The following is a 27,468-nucleotide window of genomic DNA, read 5'->3' as shown; positions in this document are numbered from 1 at the left end:
CTTACTGGGTTTCCTTCTGGGGTGATAAAAATGTTCTGGAACTAGAGGTAATGGTTGTACAACACTATAAATGTATTAAATGTCACTGTATTGTGCACTTATAAAATGGGTGATTTTATGCTATGTGAATTTGCCTCCATAAGAAAAAAAGTAAAAGCAAATGCTCACACAAAAACTTGTATACAAGTTATACACAATTGTATGTAACAGCCAAAAAGTGGAAATACCCCAAATGTTCACCAACTGATGGATAAACAAAACTGGTATATCCATACGATGGAATATGCAGTACTGTCACATGCTCAATATGGATGAACCCTGACAATATTATGCAAAGGGAAGGAAGTCAGACCATACATGCCACCTATTGTAATTCCATTTATATGAAATGTCTAGAATAGGAAAATTCATTGGGACATAAAGGAGATTAGTGCTTACCAGGGAATAGGTGCAGGGGAGAATTGGCAGAAGGTACAGGGTTTGTTTTGGGGATAACAGAAATATGGAATTAATTAGTGCTGATGGTTGCACAACACAGGGAAAATGTGAAAAAACCATTTAAGTATATGCATTACAATGATGAATTTTTTTTTTTTTAAAGATTTTATTTATTTATTTGACAGAGAAAGATCACAAGTAGGCAGAGAGGCAGAGAGAGAGAGAGGGAAGCAGGCTCCCTGCTGAGCAGAGAGCCCGATGCGGGACTCGATCCCAGGACCCTGAGATCATGACCTGAGCCGAAGGCAGCGGCCCAACCCACTGAGCCACCCAGGCGCCCCACAATGATGAATTTTATATAATGTGAAGTACATAAGTAAAACTAAAAGCAAGACTTCATCACCTGTTTACACGGACATGTTAAAGACAGTTAAAAGTAAAAGGACAGAGAAGGATATAACACGCTAACAATAAGCAAAAGAAAACAAGAGTTGCTATGTTAGTATCAAAGTGGAAGATAAAACTAAGTATTTCAAAAAATAAGGGGGATCATTTTACAGTAATAAAGAGATTAATGCATCAGGAAAATATAATAATCCTAAATGTTTATATTCCCAATAGAAACTTTAAATTGCATGCTGCAAAAATTAATAAAACTGCAAACAAACAGGGGCACCTGGGTGGTTCACTGAGTCAGGCCTCTGCCTTCAGCTCAGTTCATGATCTCAGGGTCCTGGGATCCAGCCCTGCATCCTGCTCTCTGCTCAGCAGGGAGCCTGCTTCCCCCTCTCTGTCTGCCTCTCTGCCTACCTGTGATCTCTCTGTCAAAGAAATAAATAAAAATCAAAAAAAAAAAAACTGCAAATTAAACAGACAAACTTACAATTATACTTGGACATTTCAATGTGTCTCTAAATAATTTACAGAACAAGTAGATAGAAAATCATAAAGGTTACAAAAGGATACAAATGGTACAAAAGAACAACACCATTAACGAAACTGACCTGAATGAGATTTATAAAATACTCCCAACAATAGCTGAATAAACATTCCTTTCATGTGTACAAAGAACACTTAACAAGATGGACCATATTCTGGGCCATAAAACAAATCTCAACAAATTTAAGGAATCCATATCTATTTTATTTTTAATAAAAACCAGTATTAGTGGGGTGTTGAGGGAGACTGGCCCCTAAAGGGAGCATTTGGAAATGGGTGGAGATGAAATTTGCTTGTCACAATGACTTGGTAGTTATACTGAGGACAGTCCAACATCATAAAGTGATGTCCTAATAACAAAATACCAATAATGTCCCATGTGTCTCCAGAGTGCCAATTGAAAAGCATCATTCTAAGTCAGTTAGGAAATTCAAGAACTAGCAGAGTTACATGTGAAAGTTATACCAGCTCTTAGCTGTCCAACTGCTCTATTCTCACCTCTACATAAAAATATAATGTACTATATAATGTAATAAAATAGCGTGCATTTTATTTAAAACCAAACAAGCACTGATAAAAATATGTATCACTGCAGCTGTGATTCCACATCAAAGCTTGACAGTAAGAACTGGGCACTGAATTCATTCTTCACATGTGCTGGGCCTGGCAGAGGATGCCCACCTCCACCAGAGCCCCAGAGGAAGAATGAAACCCCTGGTGGAGAGGGCTCAGGTGACAGGCACCCTGCCTGTCTTGGAGCTTGGGAGGGGAAGGGGCCACGTGTGCAGCTCTGGTTTGTCTGCCTGAACTCCCCCTGGGCCACTGGAGTGAGCGGTTCCTGAGTGGCAGTGAGTGGAGGAAGAAGGGTGGAGAACTGTCTAGAGCGGTGCAGACAAGAGTCCCCCTCCTTCCTCCTTCAGTGTCTCTGAAATCCCCACAGGGGATCTGATGGCCACTGCAGGGTCCTACTTGCAGCCACAAACCTATGAAGCAGTCACCTTTTGCTCTGGCTAAAGGGAAATCAAGGTTCCGAGAGGGACAACTCTCCTCTTGACACACTGTATATTTGTATATAAAATATACAAAATATATAATGTAAGGAAATATATAATGTAAGGAAAATGAGTAAACATTTGTCAAATCCTTATAGTACTAGGAATAAAGACATAGGCAATTCATGAAACAACTAACACTTTCATTTAAAAATAAGCATTCACAAAAGTAATTTATCAACACACTAATGAAGATATAATAAATGTTCAAGAATACAAAGAAAAAAAACTAGATCCTTTTGAAAAAATGTTATAAAGATAAATTTCTTTAAAATAGACAGATTTTCTTTCTTCTGTAAATTAGGAATAATAAGTAAGTATAGACCAATGTACCTACCTCTCACATGGTAATAGTTGCATTACTTTAAGCCCCTCACCTTATGAGCTGCAAAACTGGATTCATTTTTTTCTAGTGCTCTTTTTGCATACTCTAGGGCTTCATAAATCAGGAGTTTTTTCTCCTCTTCTGAGGTTCCACTAAGCTGAGCTATATCACGTGATGCCCGTGCCAATCGCCACAGTAACTCTGCATCTTCACTAATTTGAAATAAATATAAAATAACCATTTTAGCTCATATTTAAAAACTGTTAGAAATCACATCACTAATGAATACATGTAACGGTCTTTCAGGTCAGTGAAGATATAAGCAGTATCAAAAGCCATTATTCATAATGTTGTATTTTCACATAAAAACTTTATTTGCTAAAATTTCCTACAAAATATCCAGTATTATACATAAATATTAACTCTCCTATATCATCTAAAATACTAACTTCCTGGGGCACCTGAGTGGCTCAGTCAGTTAAACATCTGCCTTCAGCTCAGATCATAATCCCAGGGTCCTGGGATGCAGGCTCCCTGCTTCTCCCTCTTCTGCTGATGCTCCCCAACCCCTGCTTATGCTCTCTCACTCTCTCTCAAATGAATAAATAAAATCTCTAAATAAATAAATAAAATATTAACTTCCTTAGAATGAATTCTTTAAATATTTGCACTACAAAATCATCATATAACTTAAGGCTTGAGACACTGCAGACAACTCACTAACTGGCTCAGATAGTACCATAAAATCCACAAACTTTGGAGAGCAGGTCATGTTCTACAAAACAAAACTGCTATATCCCTAGCCCCAAATATAGTAACTGGCACATAATAGGTGTATGGTAATTATGTGTTAATAAATAAATGATTGAATATAACAGAATCTCAAAATAAATCTTATATTTGAATGTGTCATTCATGCCATGATGCATGGAAGTATTTGAAGGGCACTAGACTCCTTGAAGAATTTCCATAGGAATATACTTATATAAGAAATGGTTAATAAATAAAATAGTAATCACAATTAAGAGTTAGAAATATTTTTTAAAACATTAAAACTCCTTTTTATCCTTTTTATTAAATGTTTGCCTTTAAGCCCATTATATATTTAACAAAAAACGGTATTCACATAAAATTTTGAAACTAAAGGTAGCAATAGTGTATTTATAATTAAATAAAGATGGAGTAACTATCTTATAACTTACTTTTCAAGTAATTACTGAATTGTCTATAAAATGCCAAACATGACACTACAAGTAACTAAGGGGAAAATGGAGAAGAAAAAGTGGATCTATAGACATTTAAGAAGCAAAATTGATGGGTCATGAAGAGAGAACTGATCTTAAGAATCTAAGAAAGGTAGCTGAAAATGACAACATTTTTAGTTTAGGATTAGGTAGATTTGTGGCCTGGAAATGCCAATTTAGCCTTATTAAACCTATTTTATTGGGCAGAATCTCCTTCCACCTACATTTTCCCAAAAACTGACTGCACACTGATACTCTGGACTAATGTAATCTATATATAAATCTATATACCATGTAATCTAATACTAAAAACAGAAAAAGAAGGTATTTTTAGTTTCTCTAAAAACCTGCTTATAAAGTGATACACACATACAATGATGCCATACAAACATCCTAATTCATTTACATCTTATGTCAATAAGAAATTCACTTAAAAAATGAGAAATATACAATATAGATAACCATATATTCAACAACTACCTCATATGATCCAAAGCAAAATAACAAAATGGAAAAAATGAGTAAGGAGAGTCACTTTTCCTAAATCGATGAGATACATGTGGCACTTGTGAATCATTTACTGTAAGAAACATACTATAAATTAAACTCTAAAAACTCTGCAGTAAAAACTTCAAAAATTATAAAAATTTCAAGCATCAGGAATCATTTTAATTGTTAAATAACATAGATTTTGAGGAAACTGCAAGCCCAGGCTTATCATACATTGCCTACCTTTCCTTGTATTGGGTCAGCAACTGATAAAGTTTTTCTGTTTCTCCACTCTCATATAGGTAGTCTGCTTGCTCAAGAATTTCTTCAACTCTGAAGACTAAAAATGAAACAAAGACATAATAAAGTAGGCTTTCCCAAGCCAAACGGCAACAAATCTAAGAAACATTTTCATATATAAGCAAAAGAAATTAGATATAAAAATTACCTAAAAATAAGGATCAGAAATTCTGAAGAATCTAGATGTAAGTGTAGCAGAGATAAAGATGAAGCTGTCACAACAAGTGACTTATTGAAACCACAAAAATTAAAAAAATTAGAAAACTTATTGTGGAACAAACCAAATATAATATGTTTTCAAAAATGAAGATGCAATTTCTTGTGAGGAATTTATGGTACCCTTACCCTCCACACAACCTCTTTGTTGTTGTTGCTAAGTGTCCTCCATTGCAGAAAATAACGAGATATAACATCCATTTCCAGCACTGAAAATTATTAATTTGCAGGGACCGCACCATACTATTTCACTAGATTTCTCTTTATGACCTAACTTATCAGTATTATGGAAAAAGAGTCAAATTTATCATTGAGGGGTGCCTGCGTGGTTCAGTTGGTTAAGTGGCTGCCTTTGGCTCAGGTCATGATCTCAGGGTCCTGGGATCAGGCCCCATGTTGTCATGGTTGGGCTCTCTGCTCAGTGGGGAGTCTGCTTCTCCCCTCTCCCTCAATTCCCTTCCCCCCTCCCCACTCATGCAGGCACTCTCCCACTCTCTCACTTAAATAAGTAAAATCTTTAAAGAAAAATTTGTCATCAAAAACTTAGATTAATTTAATTACACAGACTATCTGAAATTACCTCACTAGCACTCTGCTCCAACCAACTCATTAATTTATTTATACATTACTACAAAATATATAAAACATTTTTTTAAGACAATGTAATGCTCTAACAGCATATTTCAGGTTGAATTTAATTTTTGAAAAATTAAAGCTAGATCAGAAAAACAATCTTCTGAATTTTAAACAACTATGTAAAATGAAGTACTTTTTACTAAGTTAACATCATAATGTAATTATAAAACTAGTTTAAAAAAATTAAATGACAGGGCGCCTGGATGGCTGTCAGTTAGGCATCTGCCTTCGGCTCAGGTCATGATCCCAGGGTCCTAAGCATTGGGCTTCCTGATCTGCAGGGAGTCTGCTTCTCCCTCCACCTCTCTTTCTCTCATGAATAAATAAATAAAATCTTTAAAAAATAAAAATAAAATGACAACAGCAAATTCTTCTTTAATCCTACTTCAATCTGGTTAGGTGTCATAGTTCAATATTCATATGGCTGGTTGATTTTCTTAGGTTTGCTTCCATTTCATTTTACATTTTTATCAGTGGCTTATTCTCCAAATTAAGGTTATAACAACCCAAAGTTTTTTTGTTTTTTTTTTTAAGATTTTATTTTTTTAAGTTATCTCTACACTCAACCTGGGGCCAAACTTACAACCCAGAGATCAAGAGTTGCATGCTCTACACCAACTGAACCAGCCAGATGCCCCATAAATCCAAAGATTCTTAAAAAGAGAAAACAGTAATCTTAGCATTCTTCATCAGTATTTGTGGTAGGTGGAATAATGGCCCTAAAATGTCTACATCTTAACCCCTAGAACCTGTGAAAGCATACAGGTTACATGGGCAAGGGGAATTAAGTTTGTAACTAGAATTAAGGCTATTCAACCTTAAAACAGGAAATGATCCTGGATTAGCCAGGGGGCCTAATATAATCACAAGAGGCCTTCAAAGTGGAAGAGGAAGGCAGAAGAAGGAAGTCAGAGGAGGTATAACAATGAAAACAAGGCCAGAGTGAAATGATTACTGGCCTGGAATATGGAGGAAATGGGTCTTCAGCTAAGGAATGTGGAAAACCTCTAGAAACTGAAAACAAGGAAAAAGATTCTCCCCTACAGCCTGCAACACAGCCTTGCCAACTTGTAGATTTTAATCCAGTGGGACCAACTTTGGACTTCTGAACTATAGAACTGTAAAATAATAAATTTATGTTGTTCTAAGTTATTAAGTTTGTGGTAATTTATGACAGCTGCTGTGACAGAAAGCTTATACAATATTAAATATATTGATGTGGCATATTTGAATGTATACAAGGTATGTGTAAATAACAAAGTTACATTTAATTCTATTCATTGACTCTTCTCAGACTTTCTGAGAAGAGTGATAGAGATTATGGTCCTTAACATGATCTAAGAATGCCGCATCTCATCACCCACGTAATTAAAAGAAAAATATAGAAATTAAGTGAATAATTTAAAATAGTTTAAATCCTTTTCGTGTATACTATTCCTTCTTAACATCTTAAATCACTTATCTATTTTTTATTATACAGCATAGTACCATAAGCTGTCATATCTACGCTTTAAATATATGGTTTTTTTCCTTGATTCTTAAATAGAAATTTCAAAAACCATACAGTGTGCAACTTACCAGGAAAAAATGCACTTGCTCTGATACTACAAACTCACATAGGTACTAGATGGGAGCATGTAGACCACTCATATCTGCAAATCAGCTGTATGGGGTTTTTTTACTTGTTTAATGCTCTGTACTTTTCCTGAAAATATTTAAAAATAAGCTATGTTACTGACATAAAGAGACCATATTGTTAAAATGGACTAAACTTTTAAAATAAATGTAATAATGAATATCCCAAGATGAACTGAGACATTAATTCATCTGTACAAAATCTAAATTTAGCCTAAAATGAATATGCCCAAGATCGTAATTATCAGAATTTTTTAAAATGTCATTGATAGGACATAAGTTAGTAAACTTTGGTCTACTTGTTTTCTTGCTCTGTGTACTCTCAGCCATGTGAGATGTATCTGGACAAAAAAAAATATTCCTCAAAGTAAGCAAAATTGTTCTACTTCTGGAAATTTCTCCCTATAGGAATTATAAAGTAGAAAATGAGCATCTAGATTCTTCAGATACTTAAGGATTTTTCTCTGATGCTAGAAGGCTCTAAGTAGCAACAACATAATCAAAATTTACGGCAAATTTTCAGACCAACAATACTGTATCACAGGAGCACTGGAAGCAGCACCTCTTGACACACCCTGTAGTAGTTATAAAGGAATACAGAAGGAGCACTCACCCCAGGTCTGTAGACTGATCAAAGCGGAATCAATGAAAGCGTAAGAAAAGAGCCAACTGAAGTGATTATATGAAGACCTTTACTTAAGGTGGGCCACTTGATTTATCTTTTAGGCATTTTACAAGTGAACTTTCACACACACACACAAGTACTGTGACTGTAGGGGCATACCTTGAAGTGCTTTGAATTTTGTCTATTTTAAAGAAATAATGAAAAACTTCCTACTGGAGTTTTTCAATTATGGCTGATAAGTAGGTATATGCCCTATCCTTTGTAAATATAGACGTTACCATTTTAAAAGAGTCCCACAACCCCAACCAATTGAAATGTCAAAACATACATATGTCCTTGAGGCACCTGCGTGGCTCAGTCAGTTAAGTGGGTGCCTTTGGCTCAGGTCATGATCTCTGGGTCCTGGGATGGAGCCCCACACCGGCTCCCTGCTCAGCAGGAGAGTCTGCTTCTCCCCTCCTCTCCTTCTGCCTGCCACTCCCCCTACTTGTGTTCAGTCTATCAAATAAAAAAATGATTACCCCCCCCCCCAAAAAATTCCTAAACATAGTTTGTCTTGAATCCAGCAACCTTGCTGAACTTAGCTAAAAATAAAAATATGTATATGCCCGGGGCACCTGGGTGGCTCAGTGGGTTAAGCCTCTGCCTTCAGCCCAGGTCCTGATCTCAGGGTCCTGGGAGGGAGCTGCACATGGGGGCTCTCTGCTCTGAGGGGAGCCTGCTTCTTCCTCTCTCTCTCTGCCTGCCTCTCTGCCTACTTGTGATCTCTGTCAAATAAATAAATAAAATCTTTTTTTAAAAAAATGTATTTGCCCTTAATTGTTAAAAATGATTCAGAATGATTGTATCCCAATAAATGAAGAAGGAAAAAATGTTTTAATTGGCCTCAATGAGAATGAAACAGCCCTAAAGAGAAGTAAGCAGTTTTTTGTTTTTCAATTTTTTTTTTTTATTTTTTTTTCAGGATCATGACCTGAGCCGAAGGCAGAGGCTTCAATCCACTGAGCCACTCAGGCGCCCCGAAAAGTAAGCAGTTTTGATGAGCGAAATTATCTGAAGACCATTTTCTAAAAAATATGAAAAATAAAGATCATAGTATAGCAAATAGGAGACAAGATATATGCCAAAGTAAAACTTGTAAGGACTGATGAAATTATAGTTTTATAAACATGGATCATTTTCCAAGTTTAAAAAAATCTGATCTCTATATTATATCAATAACTAATGTTTTTTCAAGGGCTTTGGCCTAGTCGCACAAATTATAATGGACACGCCCATCAACTAATTATAAAGTGACATTTTATTTAAGAAAACAAAGCTAAAGAAAAATCAAAGCAAGATAAATCAAAATCCATACTCTGTTCTTTGTATCTATTTTCTAAGTGCTCAAAATATGCTTGAAAACACAGGAAGGATTCTGTAATATAAGACAATTTTCCTTAAAATCTTTAATAAAGCCAGTTTAGTTTTCAGAATAAGTTATACCTTGGAATATTAAAATGTTATTTTTTTAAGGTCAAATCACGTTTTCATCTGGAGTTAGGACTGGAACTAAAATTTAGAATTGTTTGTATAAACTTTTATTTTTACATTTGTAGAGGAAATTGTAACTTTTTTTTAAAACATATAAATGAATATATATATGCCAGCCAGAATGAAAGAATTAGCATATACTGGCTGAAAAGAACCAGAATTTCTGTAACACACTAAACATATACATCATTCTTCTAGACCAAATAGCAACCACACACACACACACACACACACACACACACACGAATTCAAGTTTATTCAGAAGTTTGATATATAGGGGCGCTTGGGTGACTCAGTGGGTTGAAGCCTCTGCCTTCAGCTCAGGTCATGATCTCAGGGTCCTGGGGATCAAGCCCCACATTGGGCTTTCTGCTAAGCAGGGAGTCTGCTCCCCGCCCCCCCCCACCTGCCTCTCTGCTTACTTGTCAAATCAATCAATCAATCAATCAATCAAAAGTTTGATATACAATCCTACAACCACTATCTCTACTTTAATAACGTCAGGATGGTTCTAAATAACTTTAAAGCTTGTTCTCTTTCTAAATTTCCCAAAGTTTTTCTGCACTCTTTCTCAAACAGATTCCTCTTCAGGGGTCAGCTTTATCTTAATATGGTTTGCAATACCATTCCCTCCTAGGATACAAGGAACACTAACAAACACTTCTTCATTTATTTCATAGAGGCCTTTCGTTATAGTGGAAACTGTATGCACTCTCCTAAGATTCTTCAAAATGTTTCCTGTTAAGTCAGCTACAGAGAGGCAAACAGCCCAATTAGTATAACCTTTCATTTTAATCATCTCACAATCACAGGTTATCACTTCTCTGTGGACATTTTCCCAGTCATCAGGATCTTTATCTGTTCCTATATCTGAATTCAGATCCTTCAAGGGGATACCAGCAATGTTCACTCCATTCCACACATGTACACCCGAGTCTCCATGTTTTCCAAGGATTCATGCTTTCAGAGTGGAAACTAAGTCTTTGCCCAATAAAGAAATGGAAATGGACAATGTCCAGATTACGGCCACTTCCAATAACATGGTTTTAGGGAATTGCACTCAATTTCCAAGATACATAAGTTAAGATATCCACTGGATTGGAAAAAACTATCATTTTGCACTGGGGACTAAACCAGGTAATGTTAAAAATCATTAATTTAAAGATGGACACATTTCTCTTAACTACATCAAAGCATGTTTCTCCTTTTCCTGGGTGTGCACCTGCTGTCATAATCACTAGGTTGGAGTTTGCAGTGACATGGTAATCTGTGCTGCAAACAATATATGGCATTTTCATGAAAGAGCTGCCATGTTGAAGATCCACTGTCTCACCCTTCGTTTTTCCTTCATCAGCATCCACAAAGGCAAGTTCATCACTCAAACCTTTTAATAAGATGCTGATAGCACATGCTATGCCAACTGATCCAGTTCCTATAGTAGAGATCTTACTGTGATAAATGGTCTCCTCTGAAGTTAAATTCTTAGTTAATTCACACCTGACAGTTCCCATTTTGGAGACAGGGATGAAGGACCTACTTTCCCTTAGGAGGGTGCATGCCACCTGGCAGGGATGCAAAACCATCCCGAGGCAAAAGACATTCGCTCCTACAGGGTCTAGTCTCCAGCTTGCCCGCAGGACTCTCCCAGCCCAGCTCATAGCAGCTGGCTCAAGAGGTGAAGGAAGGGAATGGAGGAAAGCCACAACAAAGTTCTCTGAAGTGCAAAGTAAGAAAACAGCTGAAAGCTTAACGCACTACCTCCCCACCCCAGCTCGGACTGCTGCAGCCAGCGCAAATGCCACTGTGGGATCACACCCAGTTCTCAAGCCCACTCCCAGTTCGTGGAGTCCTCCCCCAAGGGTCCAGCACCTTAAAATGTTTTTTTAACTTACTGAAACTGCAGTGATTTTAAATAAAAGCACTTTTGAAAAAAGGACTATCACCATTAAAAGCTAAAGTTAATTTCAGCTTTGCTTTTCAAAGTGCCATATTTTACATCTTTGCACTCATTTCTGTACGGAAAGGGTGCTAAAGCACACTGAAACTAAATGTGCAGACCAAAAAAAAAGATTAGAGTACTAATCTCTGCTCTGACACTTTGACTTTGAAGAAGTTAAACTGCGAACTTCTTTTTCAAAAGTTAATACTATAGGGGCACCTGGGTGGCTCAATGGGTTAAGCCTCTGCCTTCAGTTCAGGTCATGGTCTCAGGGTGTTCGGATCAAGCTCCGCATCAGGCTCTCTGCTCACTGGGGAGCCTCCTTCCCCCCCTCTCTCTCCCTGCCTCTCTGCCTACTTGTGATCTCTCTGTCAAATAAATAAATAAAATCTTAAAAAAAAATTATTAAAAAAAAAGTTAATACTATAATGCGTGGAACCTGGCTAGCTCAGTCAGTAGAGGTCCTGACTCTTGAGGTCCTGAGTTCCAGCCCATGTTGGGTACAGAATTAATAAAAAAATTAAAAAATTAAAAAATTAAAAACAGACAGAAAAACAAAAATAAAACAAATCAAAAACACCTAAGATGGAACACACACAAGCACAATGAGAAAAATAATCTAACAGCAACCACTGGGCACATCTCTCAGGGATACATTTTAAAAAATTATTATCACGTCATAATACAGTTTGTCCCTACTATTTTACAAGGTTGCTGTGAGAACTGAAGTTAGGTGAAAACTCCAAGGAACCAAGTCCTCTACTTTATCCATCATAAAAATTTTATGTTAAAAAAAAAAGGAAAGATAAAACAAAAACAATTGTTAATTATCTGCTTTTTTTTTTTTTTAAGATATTATTTTATGAGAAACAGAAAGAGGCAGAGGGAGAAGTAGGCTCTCTGCAGAGCAAGGAGCCTGATACAGAACTTGATCTGGGATCATGACCTAAACTAAAGGCAGTCACTTAACCGAATGAGCCATCTAAGCACCCCTTATCTGCTCTTTTTTTTTTTTTTTTAAAGATTTTATTTATTTATTTGAGAGAGAGACAGTGAGAGAGAACATGAGCGAGGAGAAGGTCAGAGGGAGAAGCAGACTCCCCATGGAGCTGGGAGCCCGATGTGGGACTCGATCCCGGGACTCCAGGATCATGACCTGAGCCGAAGGCAGTCGTCCAACCAACTGAGCCACCCAGGCGCCCCCTTATCTGCTCTTTTAAAGACAAGAATAATCATGAGAAATTGAAATCAATGACTAGCAGTTTTTACCTAATATTTTCATATTCATCTATTACAACTTTAATAAGAACATCTATTCAAAATAAAATCTCTACTTCTTTCCCCAATCACTTCTTAATGACTAAAAGGTGGGGACTATAAAAAACAAAAAAAGCTTGACACATAAATTAAAAATTTTTCTCTAATACACTAAAATTTTGCCTCTGTCAGACACAACTGGTTTAGTTAATGTCTTTTAAATATGGCAAGTCTTGTTATGTACTTACCTAAAGTATATCAAATAAGAAATCAGAGTTTTTCTATTTTAAAATCAGTTACTTGATATTTAATACTAAACTGCATTTTGTTTGTAAAAAAAATAAAATAAAATAAGAATACTAGAAAATACTTTTACCTCAAAGTAACTGGGCGTTTCTTAACTATATCAAGAAGAGTGTAATACCTTGGAATTAAGGAAACAAAAGAATTATTGTGTCATAAGGGCCAGATATAGATATAATCTGTGTTATATACCTCTCTCCCAATCCCTCAACCCCTTATAAATATAAAAAACATTCTTAGTCCAAAGGTCCCATAAAACTACAAAGTATTAATAGAGTATTTCTGGGGCGCCAGGGTGGCTCAGTCGTTAAGCGTCTGCCTTCGGCTCAGGTCATGACCCCAGGGTCCGGGGAGCCAGGCCTGCATCGGGCTCCCTCTCCCACTCCCGCTGCTTCTGTTCCCTCTCTTGCTGTCTCTCTCTCTGTCAAATAAATAAAATCTTTAAAAATAAATAAATAAATAAATAAAAGAGTATTTCCCACTGAAGGAGCTATAGTTGCTGGAAGAAATTACAAATACACACACATATATATATTCACTCAGAGATATACAGATATAATATATATAATACATATATATAAAATCAGACTCAATGATGAATAGAGAGAAAAGCAGAAATATTAGAACAAAGTTTCATTATTCAAAAATAACTCAAAGTTACTAACAAAATATAACAAACATAATTATCTCTAAGTAGTACACATACTTAGCTTAGGCTTACCTTTGGCTGTGGCATGAACCATAGCAGCCTGGGAAAATACTTGGTATGCTTCAAAACCCAAATAAGGTAAGGCTGACAATAAAAGGCTTCTTTTGAAAGCTCCTAGATTTCCCATTACCTGTGAAAACAATTATGGTCAGAAATAAATCAACAGCAAAATATTGAAGGAATAGCTACCCTAAGCAAAAATTACATCAATTAAAAAAAAAATTACAACTTCTGCCCCTAAAGCAATCAATCCTAAATAGAATATTGGAAGCTCAAAATGTACTTAATCAAATTCTTCAGTAAAACTATTTCACGGGGGCACCTGGGTGGCTCAGTGGGTTAAAGCCTCTGCCTTCCGCTCAGGTCATGATCCCAGGGTCTTGGGATTGAGCCCCACATCGGGCTCTCTGCTCTGCGGAGAGCCTGCTTCCTCCTCTCTCTCTGCCTGCCTACTTGTGATCTCTCTCTTTGTCAAATAAATAAATAAAATCTTAAAAAAAAAAATTCTTTAAAAAAAAAACTATTTCACGAATCTTGCCATTTGCAACGATGTGGATGGAACTAGAGGGTATTATGCTGAGTGAATTAAGTCAATCAGAGAAAAACAATTATCATATGATCTCTCTGATAAGAGGAATTTGAGAGGCAGGGTGGGAGGTTGTGGGGGGTAGGGAAGGAGAAAATGAAATAAGATGGGATCAGGAGGGAGACAAACCATAAGAGACTCTTAATCTCACAAAACAAACTGAGGGTTGCTGGGGGGAGGGGGGTATGGAGAGGGTAGTTGGGTTATGGACATTGGGGAGGGTATGTGCTATGGTGAGTGCTGTGAAGTGTGTAAGCCTGATGATTCACAAACCTGTACCCCTGAGGCAAATAATACATTATATATAATAAAAATAATATAAAAAACAAAAAAACTATTTCACATAGTTACATTAGAGGGAGAGCATACTCTTAAGAAAAGATTCTTAACAATGGCTAAGGCTAACAATAGTAATTTATCTAAAAATAAGTCATGCTAAGTGCTGGACTATAAGATCTACGTTTTATTTGAGGAGGCATGGATATTATAACTATGAAATAAAATATGAGATACTAATATACAATAAGTACCAATCCTAAGACTAGACAAGATGAAAAATATCAAATATGGTGATTACTACATATAAAAATGTACATGGATTTAAAGGTATCTTCAAAAGTGATCCACAAAACCCACAGTTTTGAAATAAACAATGAATAAAATAAAGAGCATACCCAAACAGATTCGTAAATTAATTTTCAGTATTATGGCCAGAATTCTCAAGACCAATGGCAAAAGAGTATACAGATATCACTCTACCAATTCTTTCCTACAACAGTTGGTTCTCTTTCACAAGATAGTAACCTTTTCTCCCTTTCTGATGATTCATTCCCACTGATATAAAAACAAGCTATACTATCTTCATAAGTCATTATTTCTCCCTTAAAAACAAAGAGCTTCCTCTTGAATTCACTTCTCCCTTTAGTCTCATGTCTAACTTCTCTTTTCAGCAAAACTTTTAAAAAGTTATCAGTACTCTGTCTCCACTTTCTCTCTTGGACTCACACAAATCACTTTTATCCCCACAACACCCACTCATGGTATTCCAGTTAAGGTAATCAAGGACTCCTATAGTCAATTCTGAATTTTCAGCTTCCTTGACCTATCAACAGTATTTGACAGCTAATCACTTCCTTTCTTTTTTTTTTTAAGTTTTGAATGGAAGTTTAATTTTTTTTAAGATTTTATTTACTTATGTGAGAGACAGTAAGAGAGAGCATGAACAGGGGAAGGGACAGAGGGAGATGCTGGAAGCATGATAAACAGCTCCATGCGTGGACTCCAGGATCATGACCTGAAGGCAGTTGCTTAATTGACTGAGCCACCAAATCGCCCCTGGATGTTTAATTTTTTTAAAACATCTTTTATGGAGGGGCACCTGGGTGGCTGTCGGTTAAGCCTCTGCCTTTGACTCAGGTCATGATCCCAGGGTGCTGGGATCCAGCACTGCATTGGACTCCCTGCTCAGCAGGGGTGTCTGCTTCCCCCATGCCCTCTGCCCCTCCCCCCACCTGTGCACCCCTCTCTCTCTTTTTCAAATAAAATAAAATCTTTTAAAAAAATAAAACAGTTTTATTGACATATAATGACATACTATAAATTGTATATACATAACATGTACAATTCATTAAAGCATGCATATAAACCCATGAAACCATCATTATCACCGCAATCAAGATAAAAGGTATTCGTAAACCCCTCCCCGCTCATCCTCAAGCTTTTCTGTAATACATCCAGCCCCTTTCCTCAGCACCTGCTGGTTGTCTCACTTTTGAAACACTATTCACTTGGCTTTTGGAACACTACTATCATTCATTTTCTCTGGTTTCAACAGCTGCTGCTTTTCTTCGGTTGGTTCCTCCCTAGCCAGGTGTATTTTGGGCTTTGTCCCCAGACCTTCTTCTACTTCTATCATTTTGGTGATTTTGTCTTTAAATAGCATCAATGTGCCAAAAACTGACAAATGTAATATGAAGCCTGGGTGACTCCTCTAAACTTCAGAATCATATATCCAGCAGCTTAATCAACATCTATCTCCACATGAAGCACAACAAGTATCCCACATTTATTAGCCAAAACAAGTACTATTTCCCTCAACTTTACCCACCTCACAACTCTCCCATGTTAAAAAGAAACTCTTTCCTCTCTTAGGTTAAAAAAACAAAGAAGCAAACCAAAAATCTTGTAGCCATTCTTGACTCTCTTGCAGGACTTATATCTGACCCATATTTTAACTTCTCATAAGGATCGAGGATAGGAACGAGGAAACCAACATATTCCAATTTGCTGAGTGCGTTACTTTCTTGCGTATGAATATTCAAGATATTACACACAACTGGATTCAAAACAAATCAACAGCAAATAGGAAAACTGAATTTGACATAATCACAATTTTAACATTTAATTTTTTGAGTTTATTCATATTTACCAAAGAGAAGCAAGATGGGTTTAGGAGCAGAGGGTTTGGGGATGTGGATCTATGGAGTTGGTACATAAAAGAAAAAGACTAAAAATGTCATCAGTAAGTTTCCTGATTCCCTACTTTTTTTAAAGATTTTATTTATTTATTTGACAGAGGGAGAGAGATCACAAGTAGGCAGAGCAGCAGACAGAGAGAGGAGGAAGCAGGCTCCCTGCTGAGCAGAGAATGATGAGGGCTTAATCCCAGGACCTTGAGATCCCATGACCTGGGCTAAAGGCAGAGGCTTAACCCACTGAGCCACCCAGATGCCCCTGGTTCCCTATTTTTATGGCAGGTATATCACATGTATGAAAAGTTTACATAGACTATTATAGCTTGAGAAAACTACACATTCATGGTGTTCAACTCCCTTGCTGGTATCATGCTCAACAATATTGTGGCTCTCTCAGAGTGGAGAAAATTCACTGTTGGGCAGCTGACATTTGTATTTCTTACTGTAAATTAATAAAGTGACAGTTTTCCAGTGGAGCTCTGACTAATTTAGTTATGTAAAGCAGCTTTCTGCTCATCTGTGAGAAAATAGATAAAGATCATGTTTCGGAACTAAAAAACCAATTAAAATAATCAGGATTCAGTGACCCCTGAAGATACTAACAACTTGTGAAACTGTCTGAGACAGCTTGAATGTGCCATTTTACTTTGTACCTTCAATACCTGACAATGCCTTTCACATAAAAATTCTCAAAAAATATTTGTTAAACCAAAGAGGCTATCTCTTAGATAAGACTTTTCTTCAACACCAATTATACTAAGTTCAAGTTAGAAGGAATTCCAAAATACAAACTCATCACTAGATGAAAAGGAATGTGTCCCTACCATCTCCCAGTTTTCCTCCTAATTTCTGTCAGCTCCTCCTTCTCTTAAATATTGGAATTCTCCCATGGTAGGTACTTGGCCTTCTTCTAGTCTTACTATAAAGTACTTTTAACATCTACCATGTTCTCATTCACAACCATATGTTAATGCCCCCTGAATCTGGATCTCCAGCTCAGACCTCAGAAGGTAAACACCAGACCTATCCAACGACTATCTATGCTACATGTCAACTTAGTTATCTTGTCGGTCACTATAACTAGACCAAAACATAGCCTAAAACATCTCATCTCCCTCTTTGCCACCCCACTCCAACTGCTTCTATAGCCCTATTCCAGTAAAGAGCATCACCATCTATCCTACTGCTCTAGCCAGAAACTTGAGATTTTCCTTGACTCTTTCCTTTGAACTCCCACATCAAAGCTATTTTTTAGGTCCACTAAGCTTACATCCTTAATGTACTTTGAATGCATCCACTTATTTCCATTTCCATGATAACCATTAAAGTTCAAAACACCAGATTTCTCACTATACTATATTAATCATCGCTTATCTGGTCTATAGCATCCACTCTAACCCATCCATTCTCGACCCTAGATAAAGTTATTTTTTAACATCATTTTGATCAATTGATTTCCCTGTTTAAAACTTTTTCGTGGTTTCCTGTAACCTTTAGAATAGAAATCAGAAATACTTAACATTGTTTATAAGGTTTTCTGAATCTGGTTCAAGTAAGCAGACTTTAAAATGGCCCGTAATGGGTTTGGTTCAAGACGGCAATGTAGGAGGATCCTGAACATCCATCCTCTCATGGAGACACCAAATTACAGCTACATGCCAAACAATTTCCTCTGAAAGAAACCCCCCAAAAGACAAGCCAAAACACGCATCTTTCTGGAACACACACACACATACACACAAAATCTGGAAAAAAGTACGAATACATGAAGGTTAAATAATGTGCTACTGAACAATGAATGAGTCAACCAGGGAATCAAAGAAGAAATAAAAAAATACATGGGGACAAATGAAAATGAAAACACAACAGTTCAAAATCTTTGGGATGCAGCAAAAGCAATTTTAAGAGGGAAGTTTATAGCAATACCGACCTACCTCAAAAAACAAGAAAAATCTCAAGTAAACAACCTAATCTTACAACTAAAGGAGCTAAAAAAACAAGAAACAACAAAACCCAAATCCAGCAGAAGGAAGGAAATAGTAAACATTAAAGCAGAAATAAATTATATAGAAACTAAAAAAACAATTGAACAGATCAATGAAACCAGGAGCTGGTTCTCTGAAAGATCAACAAAACTGATAAACTTGTAGATTTGTTGAGAGAGAGCAGGGAGTCAAATAAAATCAGAAACTAAAGAGGAGAAATAACAACTGACATCTCAGAAATACAAAGGGTTATAAGAGAGTATTATGAAAAATCATGCCAACAAACTGGACAACCCAGAAGAAATGCATATAATCTCCCAAAACTGATTGGGATGAAACAGAAAGTCTGAAGACGGATTACCAGCAATGGAACTGAATCACTAATCAAAAAACTCCCCAAATAAGAAGTCCAAGACCAGATGCTTCATTGGTGAATTCTAATCAACATTTAGAAGCGTTAATTCCTATTCTTCTCAAACTTTTCCAAAAAACGGAAGAGAAAGGAAAGCTTCTAATTCATTCTATGAAGCCAGCATTATTCCCCTGATACCAAACCAGATAAAGACACTACCAAAGAGTACTCCAGGGTAATACCTTTTTAACATAGATGCAAAAATCCTCAACAAAATATTAGCAATCCAGGGGTGCCTGGGTGGCTCAGTCGTTGGGCGTCTGCCTTTGTCTCAGATCATGATCACAGGGTCCTGGGATCGAGCCCCACATTGGGCTCCCTACTGCAGAAGCCTGCTTCTGCTTCTCCCTCTCCCATTCCCCCTGCTTGTGTTCCCTCTCTCATTTTGTCTCTCTCTGTCAAATAAATAAATAAATTCTTTAAAAAAAATTTTTTTTAATTAGCAATCTAAATCCAAAATACTTTAAAAATAATCATTCACCACAATCAAGTAAAATTCATGCAGGGATGCAAAGGTGATTCAATATTCACAAATCAACCAACATGATAATCACATCAATAAGAGGAAGGATAAAAACTATGATCATTTCAACAGGATGCAGAAAAAAAGCATCTGACAAGTATAACATTCATTCATGATAAAAGCCCTCAACAAAGTAGGTATAGAGGGAACATACCTCAACATAATAAAGGCCATATATTGCACAGCTAATATCATTAGTCAATGGATCAAAATTGAGAGCTTGTCCACTAAGATCAGAAACAAGAAAAGGATGTCCACTCTTACCACATTTATTCAGTATAGTACTGGAAGTCCTAGCCACACCGATCAGAAAAAAGAAAGGAATAAAAGACATCCAAATCAACAAGGAAGAAGTAAAACTTACTCATTGCAGGTAACAGACTACTATATGTAGCAAACCCTAAAGCTGCCAACAAAAAAGCTACCAGAAATGATACGTGAATTCAGTAAAGTCACAAGATACAAAATCAATGTATAGAAATCTGTTGCTCTTTTACACACTAAAAATGAAGCAGCAGAGAGAGAAAGGAAGAAAACACTCCCATTTACAATTGCACCAAAAATAAATACCTAGAAATAAACTTAACCAATAAGGTAAAAGACCTGTACTCTGAAAACCATAAAACACTGATGAAAGAAACTGAAGAAAACACAAACAAATGGAAAGATATTCCATGCTCATGGACTGAAAGATATATTGTTAAAATGCCCATACTACTGCAAGCAAGCTATAGATTTAATGCAATCCCTAACAAAAATATCAATAGTATTCTTCCCAGAACTAGAAAAAAAATCCTAAATTTTTTTTAAGACTTTATTTATTTATCAGAGAGAGAGAGAGCACAAGCAGCGAAAGTAGAAGAGGGAGAAGCAGACTCTCCACTGAGCAGGAAGCCTGGTGTGGGACTTGCTCCTAGGGCCTTCATATCATAACCTGAGCAGAAGGCAGTCACTTAACTGACTGAGACACCCAGGCGCCCCAAAACAATCCTAAAATTTGAATGGAACCACAAAAGACCCCAGATAGCCAAAGCAATCTTGAAAACAAAACAAAACTGGAGGTATCACAATTCAAGATTTCAAAATTTGTGACAATGTTGTAGTAAATAAAAGACTATGGTACTGGCAGAAAAAGAGACACATATGTCAATGGAACAGAATAGAGAACCCAAAAATAAACCACAATTACATGGTTAATTAACCTATGACAAAGGAGGCAAGAATAAGCAATGGGAAAAAGACAGTCATCTTCAACAAAATGATACTGGGAAAACTGGAAAGCTACATGCAAAAGAATGAAACCCGACCATTTTTTTACACCATACCGGAAACAAACAAACAAACAAATAAAAAAACCCCCAAAAACAAAAAACAAAAAAAAACAAAAACAAAAAAACCCACCTCAAAATGGACTGAGGACCTAATGTGAGACCTGAAACCATAAAAATCTTAGAGGACAGCACAGGCAGTGATTTCTCTGACATTGGTTGTAACAATGTTTTTCTTGATATGTCTCCTGAAGCAAGGGAAACAAAAGCAAAAATAAACTGTTCGCACTACATCAAAAGAAAAACTTTTGCACAGCAAAGGAAACCACTGACAAAACTAAAAAACAACCTATTGAATGGGAGAAGATATTTTCCAATGACACATCTGATAAAGGATTAGTATCCAAAATATATGAACAAGTTATATAACTCAACACCCAAAAAACAAATAATCCAATTTAAAAACGGACATAAGACATGAAGACACTTCTCCAAAGAAAACATACAAGATGGCCAACATGAAAAGATGCTCAACATCACACAGCATCAGGAAAATGCAAATCAAAAACATAATGAGATACCACTGCACATCTATCAGAATGGCTAAAATAAAAACCACAAGCAGCTACAGGTCTTGGCAAGGATGTGGAGAAAAAGGAACTCTCATGCACTCCTGGTGGGAATGTAAACTGGCACAACCACTGTGAAAAACAGTATGGGTTTCCTCCCCCCGCCAAAAAAATTATTTTTTAGATTTTATTTATTTATTTGTCAGAAAGAGAGCACAAGCAGGGGAAGTGGCAGGCAGAGGAAGAGGGAGAAGCAGGCTCCCTGGAGAGCAGGGAGCCAGATGCGGACTCGATCACAGCATCCTGAGATCATGACTTGAGCCGAAGGCAGATGCTTAACCAACTGAACCACCCAAGTGCCCCCCCTCAAAAATTTTTAAATGGAATTACCCTAGGATCCAGCTACAACATTACTGGGTACTTACCCAAAGAATATGAAAACACTAATTCAAAAGAATAAATGCACATGTATGTTTACTGCAGCATTATTTACAATAGCCAAAATAAGGAAGCAACCCAAGAGCCCATTCATAGACAAACAAATAACAAAGATGCGGTATATAGACACAATGTAGTATTATTTAGCCATAAAAAATATTGAAGTCTTAAAATTTAAAACAACATGAATGGATCTAGAGAGTATAATGGTAAAGCAAAATAAGTCAAAGAAACACAAATACCATATGATTCCACTCATACATGGAAACAACACAAATGAACAACAACAAAAAAACAGATGGTTTTCCTCAACAGAGGAGAGGTGGCTGGAGGGATGGGTGAAATAGGTGAAGGGGATTAAGGGTACACTTAATCTCGCTAAGCACTTAATAATACACGAAATTGCTGAATCACTGTATTGTACACCTGAAATGAATATAACACTATATGTTAACTACACTAGAATTAAATTTTTTAAGAATCCACTGAGGGGTGCCTGGGTGGCTCAGTTGTTAAGTGTCTGCCTTCAGCTCAGGTCATGATCCCTGGGTCCTGCGATGGAGCCCCAGATCGGGCTCCCTGCCACATGGGAAGCCTGTTTCTTCTACTCCCCCTGCTTGTGTTCCCTCTCACTGTGTCTCTGTCAAATACATAGATAAAATCTTAAAAAAAAAAAATCCATTAAAAATACCATACATCACAATCAAGTAGGATTTATTCAAAGGTTCTGCGAGGATGATTCAAAAATCTGCAAGCCAATCAAGGTGACACAAGAAAATGAAGGCCCCAAATCACATGACCATCTCAATAGATACAGAAAAAAAACACCTGACAAAAATTCAATATCCATTCATGATAAAATTCTCAATAAAGTGGATACAGAGGGAACATATCTCAACAAAATATGGGATGAGCCCTGTATCCTGCATATGGCTCCTGGCTTAGTGGGGAGCCTGCTTCTCTCTCTCCCTCTGCCTGCCACTACTCTCTGCTTATGTGTGCACTCTGTCTAAAGAATAAATAAAAACTTTTTTTAAAAATATGTGGGTATCTCTTTTAAGATTTTATTTATTTATTTAACAGAGAGAGAGACAGAGTGAGAGAGAGAACAGGAGCAGGGGGAGTGTGGGAAGCAGGCAGGCTTCCTGCTAAGTGGGGAGCCCAATGCGGGGCTGGATCCCAGGATCTTGGGATCATGACCTGAGCTGAAGGCAGATACTTAATGACTGAGCCACCCAGACACCCCAGGAATAAATAAAATCTTTAAATAAATAAATAAATAAATAAATAAGGCAATACATGACAAGTCCACACGCAGTATCATACTCAGTGGTGAAAAGCAAAAAGTTTTTCCTCTAAGGGGTGCCTGGGTGGCTCAGTGGGTTAAAGCCTCTGCCTTCGTCTCAGGTCATGATCCCAGCGTCCTGGGATCGAGTTCCACATCGGGCTCCTTGCTCAGCAGGGAGCCTGCTTCTCCCTCTGCCTCTGCCTGCCTCTCTGTCTGCCTGTGCTCACTCGCTTGCTCTCTGTCTCTGGCAAATAAATAAAATCTTTAAAAAAAAAAAAAAACAGTCCAATTAAAAAATGGGCAGAGTACCAGAAGAGACATTTTTCCAAGACATAGAGATAGCCAACAGGTACATGAAAAGGTTCTCATTAGGTAAATGCAAATCAAAACCAGAATGAGATGTATCACCTCACACTTGATAGAATGGTACTGTCAAAAAGACAAGAAGTAAGTGTTGGTGAGAATGTAGAAAAGATAAACTCATGTGCACTGTGGGTAGGAATGTAAACTGGTGCAGCCACTACAGAAAACAGCATGGAGGTTAATCAAAAAGCAAAAAAAGAACTACCATATGGCCCAGTAATTCAACTGGGTGTTTATCCAAAGGCAACAAAAACACTAACTCAAAAAGATATATGCACCCCCACGTTCAATGCAGCATTATTTATAGTTGCCAAGGCATGGAAGCAAAATAAGTGTCCATCTAGGAATGCATAAAACAAATATGAGATATATAGATACACACACACACACACACACGAATATTTTTCAGCCATAAAAAGAATGAAATCGGGTGCCTGAGTGGCTCAGTGGGTTAAGCCTCTGCCTTCGACTCAAGTCATGGTCTCAGGGTCCTGGGATCGAGTTCGGCTCTCTGCTTAGCAGGGGGCCTGCTTCTGTTTCTCTCTCTCTCTGCCTACTTGTGATCTCTCTGTCAAGTAAATTAATAAAATAAAATAAAATTTAAAAAAAGAATGAAATCTTGCAATCTGTGACAACATGAAAGGACCCTGAGGGCATTACGCTAAGTGAAATATGTCAGACAAGAAAGACAAATGCAGTATGAGCTTATGGTGGAATCTAAAACAAAATCCAAACTTATAAACAAAGAACAGATTGATGGCTGCCAGAGGGGGAGTATAGAAGGGGGCTGGTTAAATGGGTTAAGGTGACCAAGAAGTTTAAACTTCCAGTTATAAAATAAATCCTAGGATATAATGTATAGGATGGTAAATACAGTTAATAATACTATATGTATTTTTGGAATTTGCTAAGAGAGTAAATCTTTTTTTTTTTTTTAAGATTTAATTATTTATTTGACAGAGAGAGATCACAAGTAAGCAGAAAGGCAGGCAGAGAGAGGAGGAAGCAGGCTCCTGAGCAGAGCAGAGAGCCTGATGCGGGGCTCGATCCCAGGACCCTGGGATCATGACTGAGCCGAAGGCAGAGGCATTAACCCACTGAGCCACCCAGGCGCCCCTAGAGAGTAAATCTTAAGTTTTCTTCAAGAGAAAAAAACTTGCAGAGACAGATGTTAACTTTACTTACTGTGGGGATCATCTGGCAATCTGTACAAATGTTGTATCATTGTGTCATACACCTGAAACTTAATGTTACATGTCAATTATATCTCAAATTAAAAATATACAGAAATATTAATTAAAATGGCCCCAAAATATTCCTGCCTTTTGTCAGGGCCCAGGGTAGGCTACCCCAAAATGTACCACAATGGTATACTGATTATTCCTAATTGAAGCTAGTTGGGAAACTGCTGGTCCAAGGACACTGAGACCGTCCTCTGATCCCCTGAAAAAGGAAATAAATCTCCCATATGAAAAATACCCTCCTGGTACTAAGAAGTAAAAAGTCACCCTCATCATCAGAGATAGGTACATTAAAACCTAGAAAGCAGGGGCGCCTGGGTGGCTCAGTGGGTTAAAGCCTCTGCCTTCAGCTCGGGTCATGATCCCAGGGTCCTGGGATGGAGCCCCGCATCGGGCTCTCTGCTTGGCAGGGAGCCTGCTTCCTCCTCTCTCTCTCTGCCTACTTGTGATCTCTGTCTGTCAAATAAATAAATAAAGTCTTTAAAAAAAAAAAAAAAAACCTAGAAAGCAGTAGAAACAAGCCATGTTACAAATCTACTACCTCAACCTAAATTCTGCTTAAAATTCCTTACTGATTAAAGCTCCCAAACATCTGTTTTCTTTATTCTGCCAATTACTCACAAATTTATTAAGTCTAAGATGTATAAACACTGCCTGCCTTGGTCATTTCTTTGGGTCTCAATTTCACTACTGGACCTCCATAATAAAACTTTGGTTTTTGTTCCTTTTGTCCCACATCAATGTAATTCTGAAACCAGCTGGAAGAATCCTGGGAAGAAAGATTTCTCCCTTCTGTACTTCTAATATTCACTCCTTTCTGTAATTCCCTTCCCTTAAATGTAGGCTGGACTTACTGGCTCTCTTTAAAGAAACAGAATATGCAAAGTGAGGGGATATTACTTCAAGATTAGGTTATAAAAAAACTGCAACTTCCATCTTTGACACTCATTCTCTCCTGTTTTCTTTGATTGCTTGCCTGCGTGGGGGAAGCTGCTGTGTCTTAAGGCAGCCCTTTCGAGAAGCCTTCCAAGTGAGTACAAAGGCATGCCTACAACTACATGAGTGAGGTCACAGGCACAACTTTCCCTCTACCTCTAAATTGAGCCCTCAAATGAAACCTCAGCAGCTGAACACTGATTCAATCCTTCACTGAGAAACCTTCCGCCAGAGGCACCCAGCTAAGCCTCACCTGGATTTGATAACAAAAGAAACCGTGAGATTATGTTTGCTGTTTTAAACCCTTAAGCTGTGCAATAATTTGCTATGCAGTAATAGATAACTAATAAACTGGCACTCGCCTGACTTTTCAGCCTCGGTTTTTATCTGTTTATTCTCCTATTTCAGGTTCCAGTCCTAATTTCTGGTCCTCAAAAATACCACTTTTTCTTACCTCAGGGCCTATATCACGCTACTCTCTCCACTGGAATATTCTTTTCTCCTCATCTTCCATTACTCATTAATCTCCAATCATTCTTTAGAGCTCATCTCTAATTGTTCACACTTTCCCCCTCCCTCCCTTCAAGATCAGGTTAAATATAACTTTGCTTCTCTTTTCCAAACACTTTGCACTAATTACATTTACTCAACTACCTTTCCTTCTAACCTGTAAGATCAATGAGGAAAGGTGTTTCTGTTTTTCATGTTCACTGTATCTCCAGAGCTTAGAACAGAGCCTTATTCATAGTAAGCACTCAGTCAAGTCTGCTGAAAAATAAACGTTCAGAGAAGTGTTTTGTAACACAGATCACATACAGAAAAGAACAGAAAAATTAAATCTCAGCGACTCAGCATTACCTCCCAATCTCAACAAAGTCCTGGAACATATCGCCAACTCAACTTATTAACATTATGCTGAGAGAAAGATTTAGGAAAAAGAAAAAACAAATGAAAAGGGCTCCAAAAACTCACGATAAACTAGAAAGCTGTAATATGAGTTTCAACTCCCCCAAAGTTCAATTTATTTAGGGAAGAATGGTTTTTGTTTGTTTGTTTTTTAGATTTTATTTATTTATTTGACAGACAGAGATCACAAGTAGGCAGAGAGGGAGGAGGAAGCAGGCTCCCTGCTGAGCAGAGAGCCCGGATGCGGACTGGATCCCTGGGATCATGACCCCAGCGGGAATGCAGAGGCTTTAACCCACTGAGCCACCCTGGTGCCCCATGGAAGAATGTTTTTTTATTGCCTTTGGCTTAGAGTGGAGTTTTATTACTTAAAAATTTTTCTAATCTCTCTTGATTTTTTTCTATCCTTTTCTATCTTCTCTAGTTGTTTTTTTGTTGTTTTTTTTTTTTTGTTTTTTGTTTTTAGCACAGTGACTATATGCAATACATGTAGATATCTTACCAGCCATCAAATCCAAGATATTTCTAGCTGTTTGACTTGGATACATCATTTAACCTGACTTCAGTTTCCTCTTCTAAAAAGTGGTTAAAATAACACTTCTCACTGACAGGATGACAATAACCCGACATCCTTTCCATAACATTATGCAGATAAAACAAAAGACTCAAACGAAAAATTTTAAACCTAAATTGTACAAAATCTCTTCTTCTAAGTCGTAGTAATTTTCAAAATCACACCACAAACTTTTCAAAGTCTGGGAGACTAAGAGCCTTAGGCGCTGTAGAGCATCGCCAAAAGTAAACATTTTCACGGCGGTCAAGTTCCACCCCCGCCCCCC

General features: G+C 37.3%; 1 protein-coding gene and 1 pseudogene across 4 annotated transcripts in view; both read right to left on the bottom strand.

Moving 5' to 3' along the window:
- RMDN1 (regulator of microtubule dynamics 1) overlaps positions 1 to 27,468 on the bottom strand; it is a 53,710-nt gene that overhangs the window by 25,675 nt on the left and 567 nt on the right. For 3 of the 4 annotated variants that reach the window (XR_006601500.1, XM_045063150.1, XM_045063149.1), the window contains exons 2-4: positions 13,653 to 13,770; positions 4,731 to 4,827; positions 2,807 to 2,966 (exon numbers count right to left, since the gene is read on the bottom strand). Coding sequence is in view for 3 of the 4 variants with exons in the window: in XM_045063150.1 (XP_044919085.1) it covers positions 2,807 to 2,966; positions 4,731 to 4,827; positions 13,653 to 13,770 (375 nt within the window). In the remaining variant the exon portion in view is untranslated. Of the gene's footprint in view, positions 1 to 2,806; positions 2,967 to 4,730; positions 4,828 to 13,652; positions 13,771 to 24,731; positions 24,790 to 27,468 lie in introns of all 4 variants that reach the window. The other variant, XM_045063151.1, reaches the window with a different exon arrangement.
- On the bottom strand, positions 9,824 to 11,615 carry LOC101681871 (annotated as a pseudogene).

The sequence above is a fragment of the Mustela putorius genome, unplaced genomic scaffold (genome assembly GCF_011764305.1).
Source record: "Mustela putorius furo isolate JIRA1106 unplaced genomic scaffold, ASM1176430v1.1 tig00003846_pilon_pilon_pilon, whole genome shotgun sequence".
NCBI classification, from domain to species: domain Eukaryota; kingdom Metazoa; phylum Chordata; class Mammalia; order Carnivora; family Mustelidae; genus Mustela; species Mustela putorius.
This window is presented reverse-complemented; position numbering and strand designations above follow the sequence as displayed.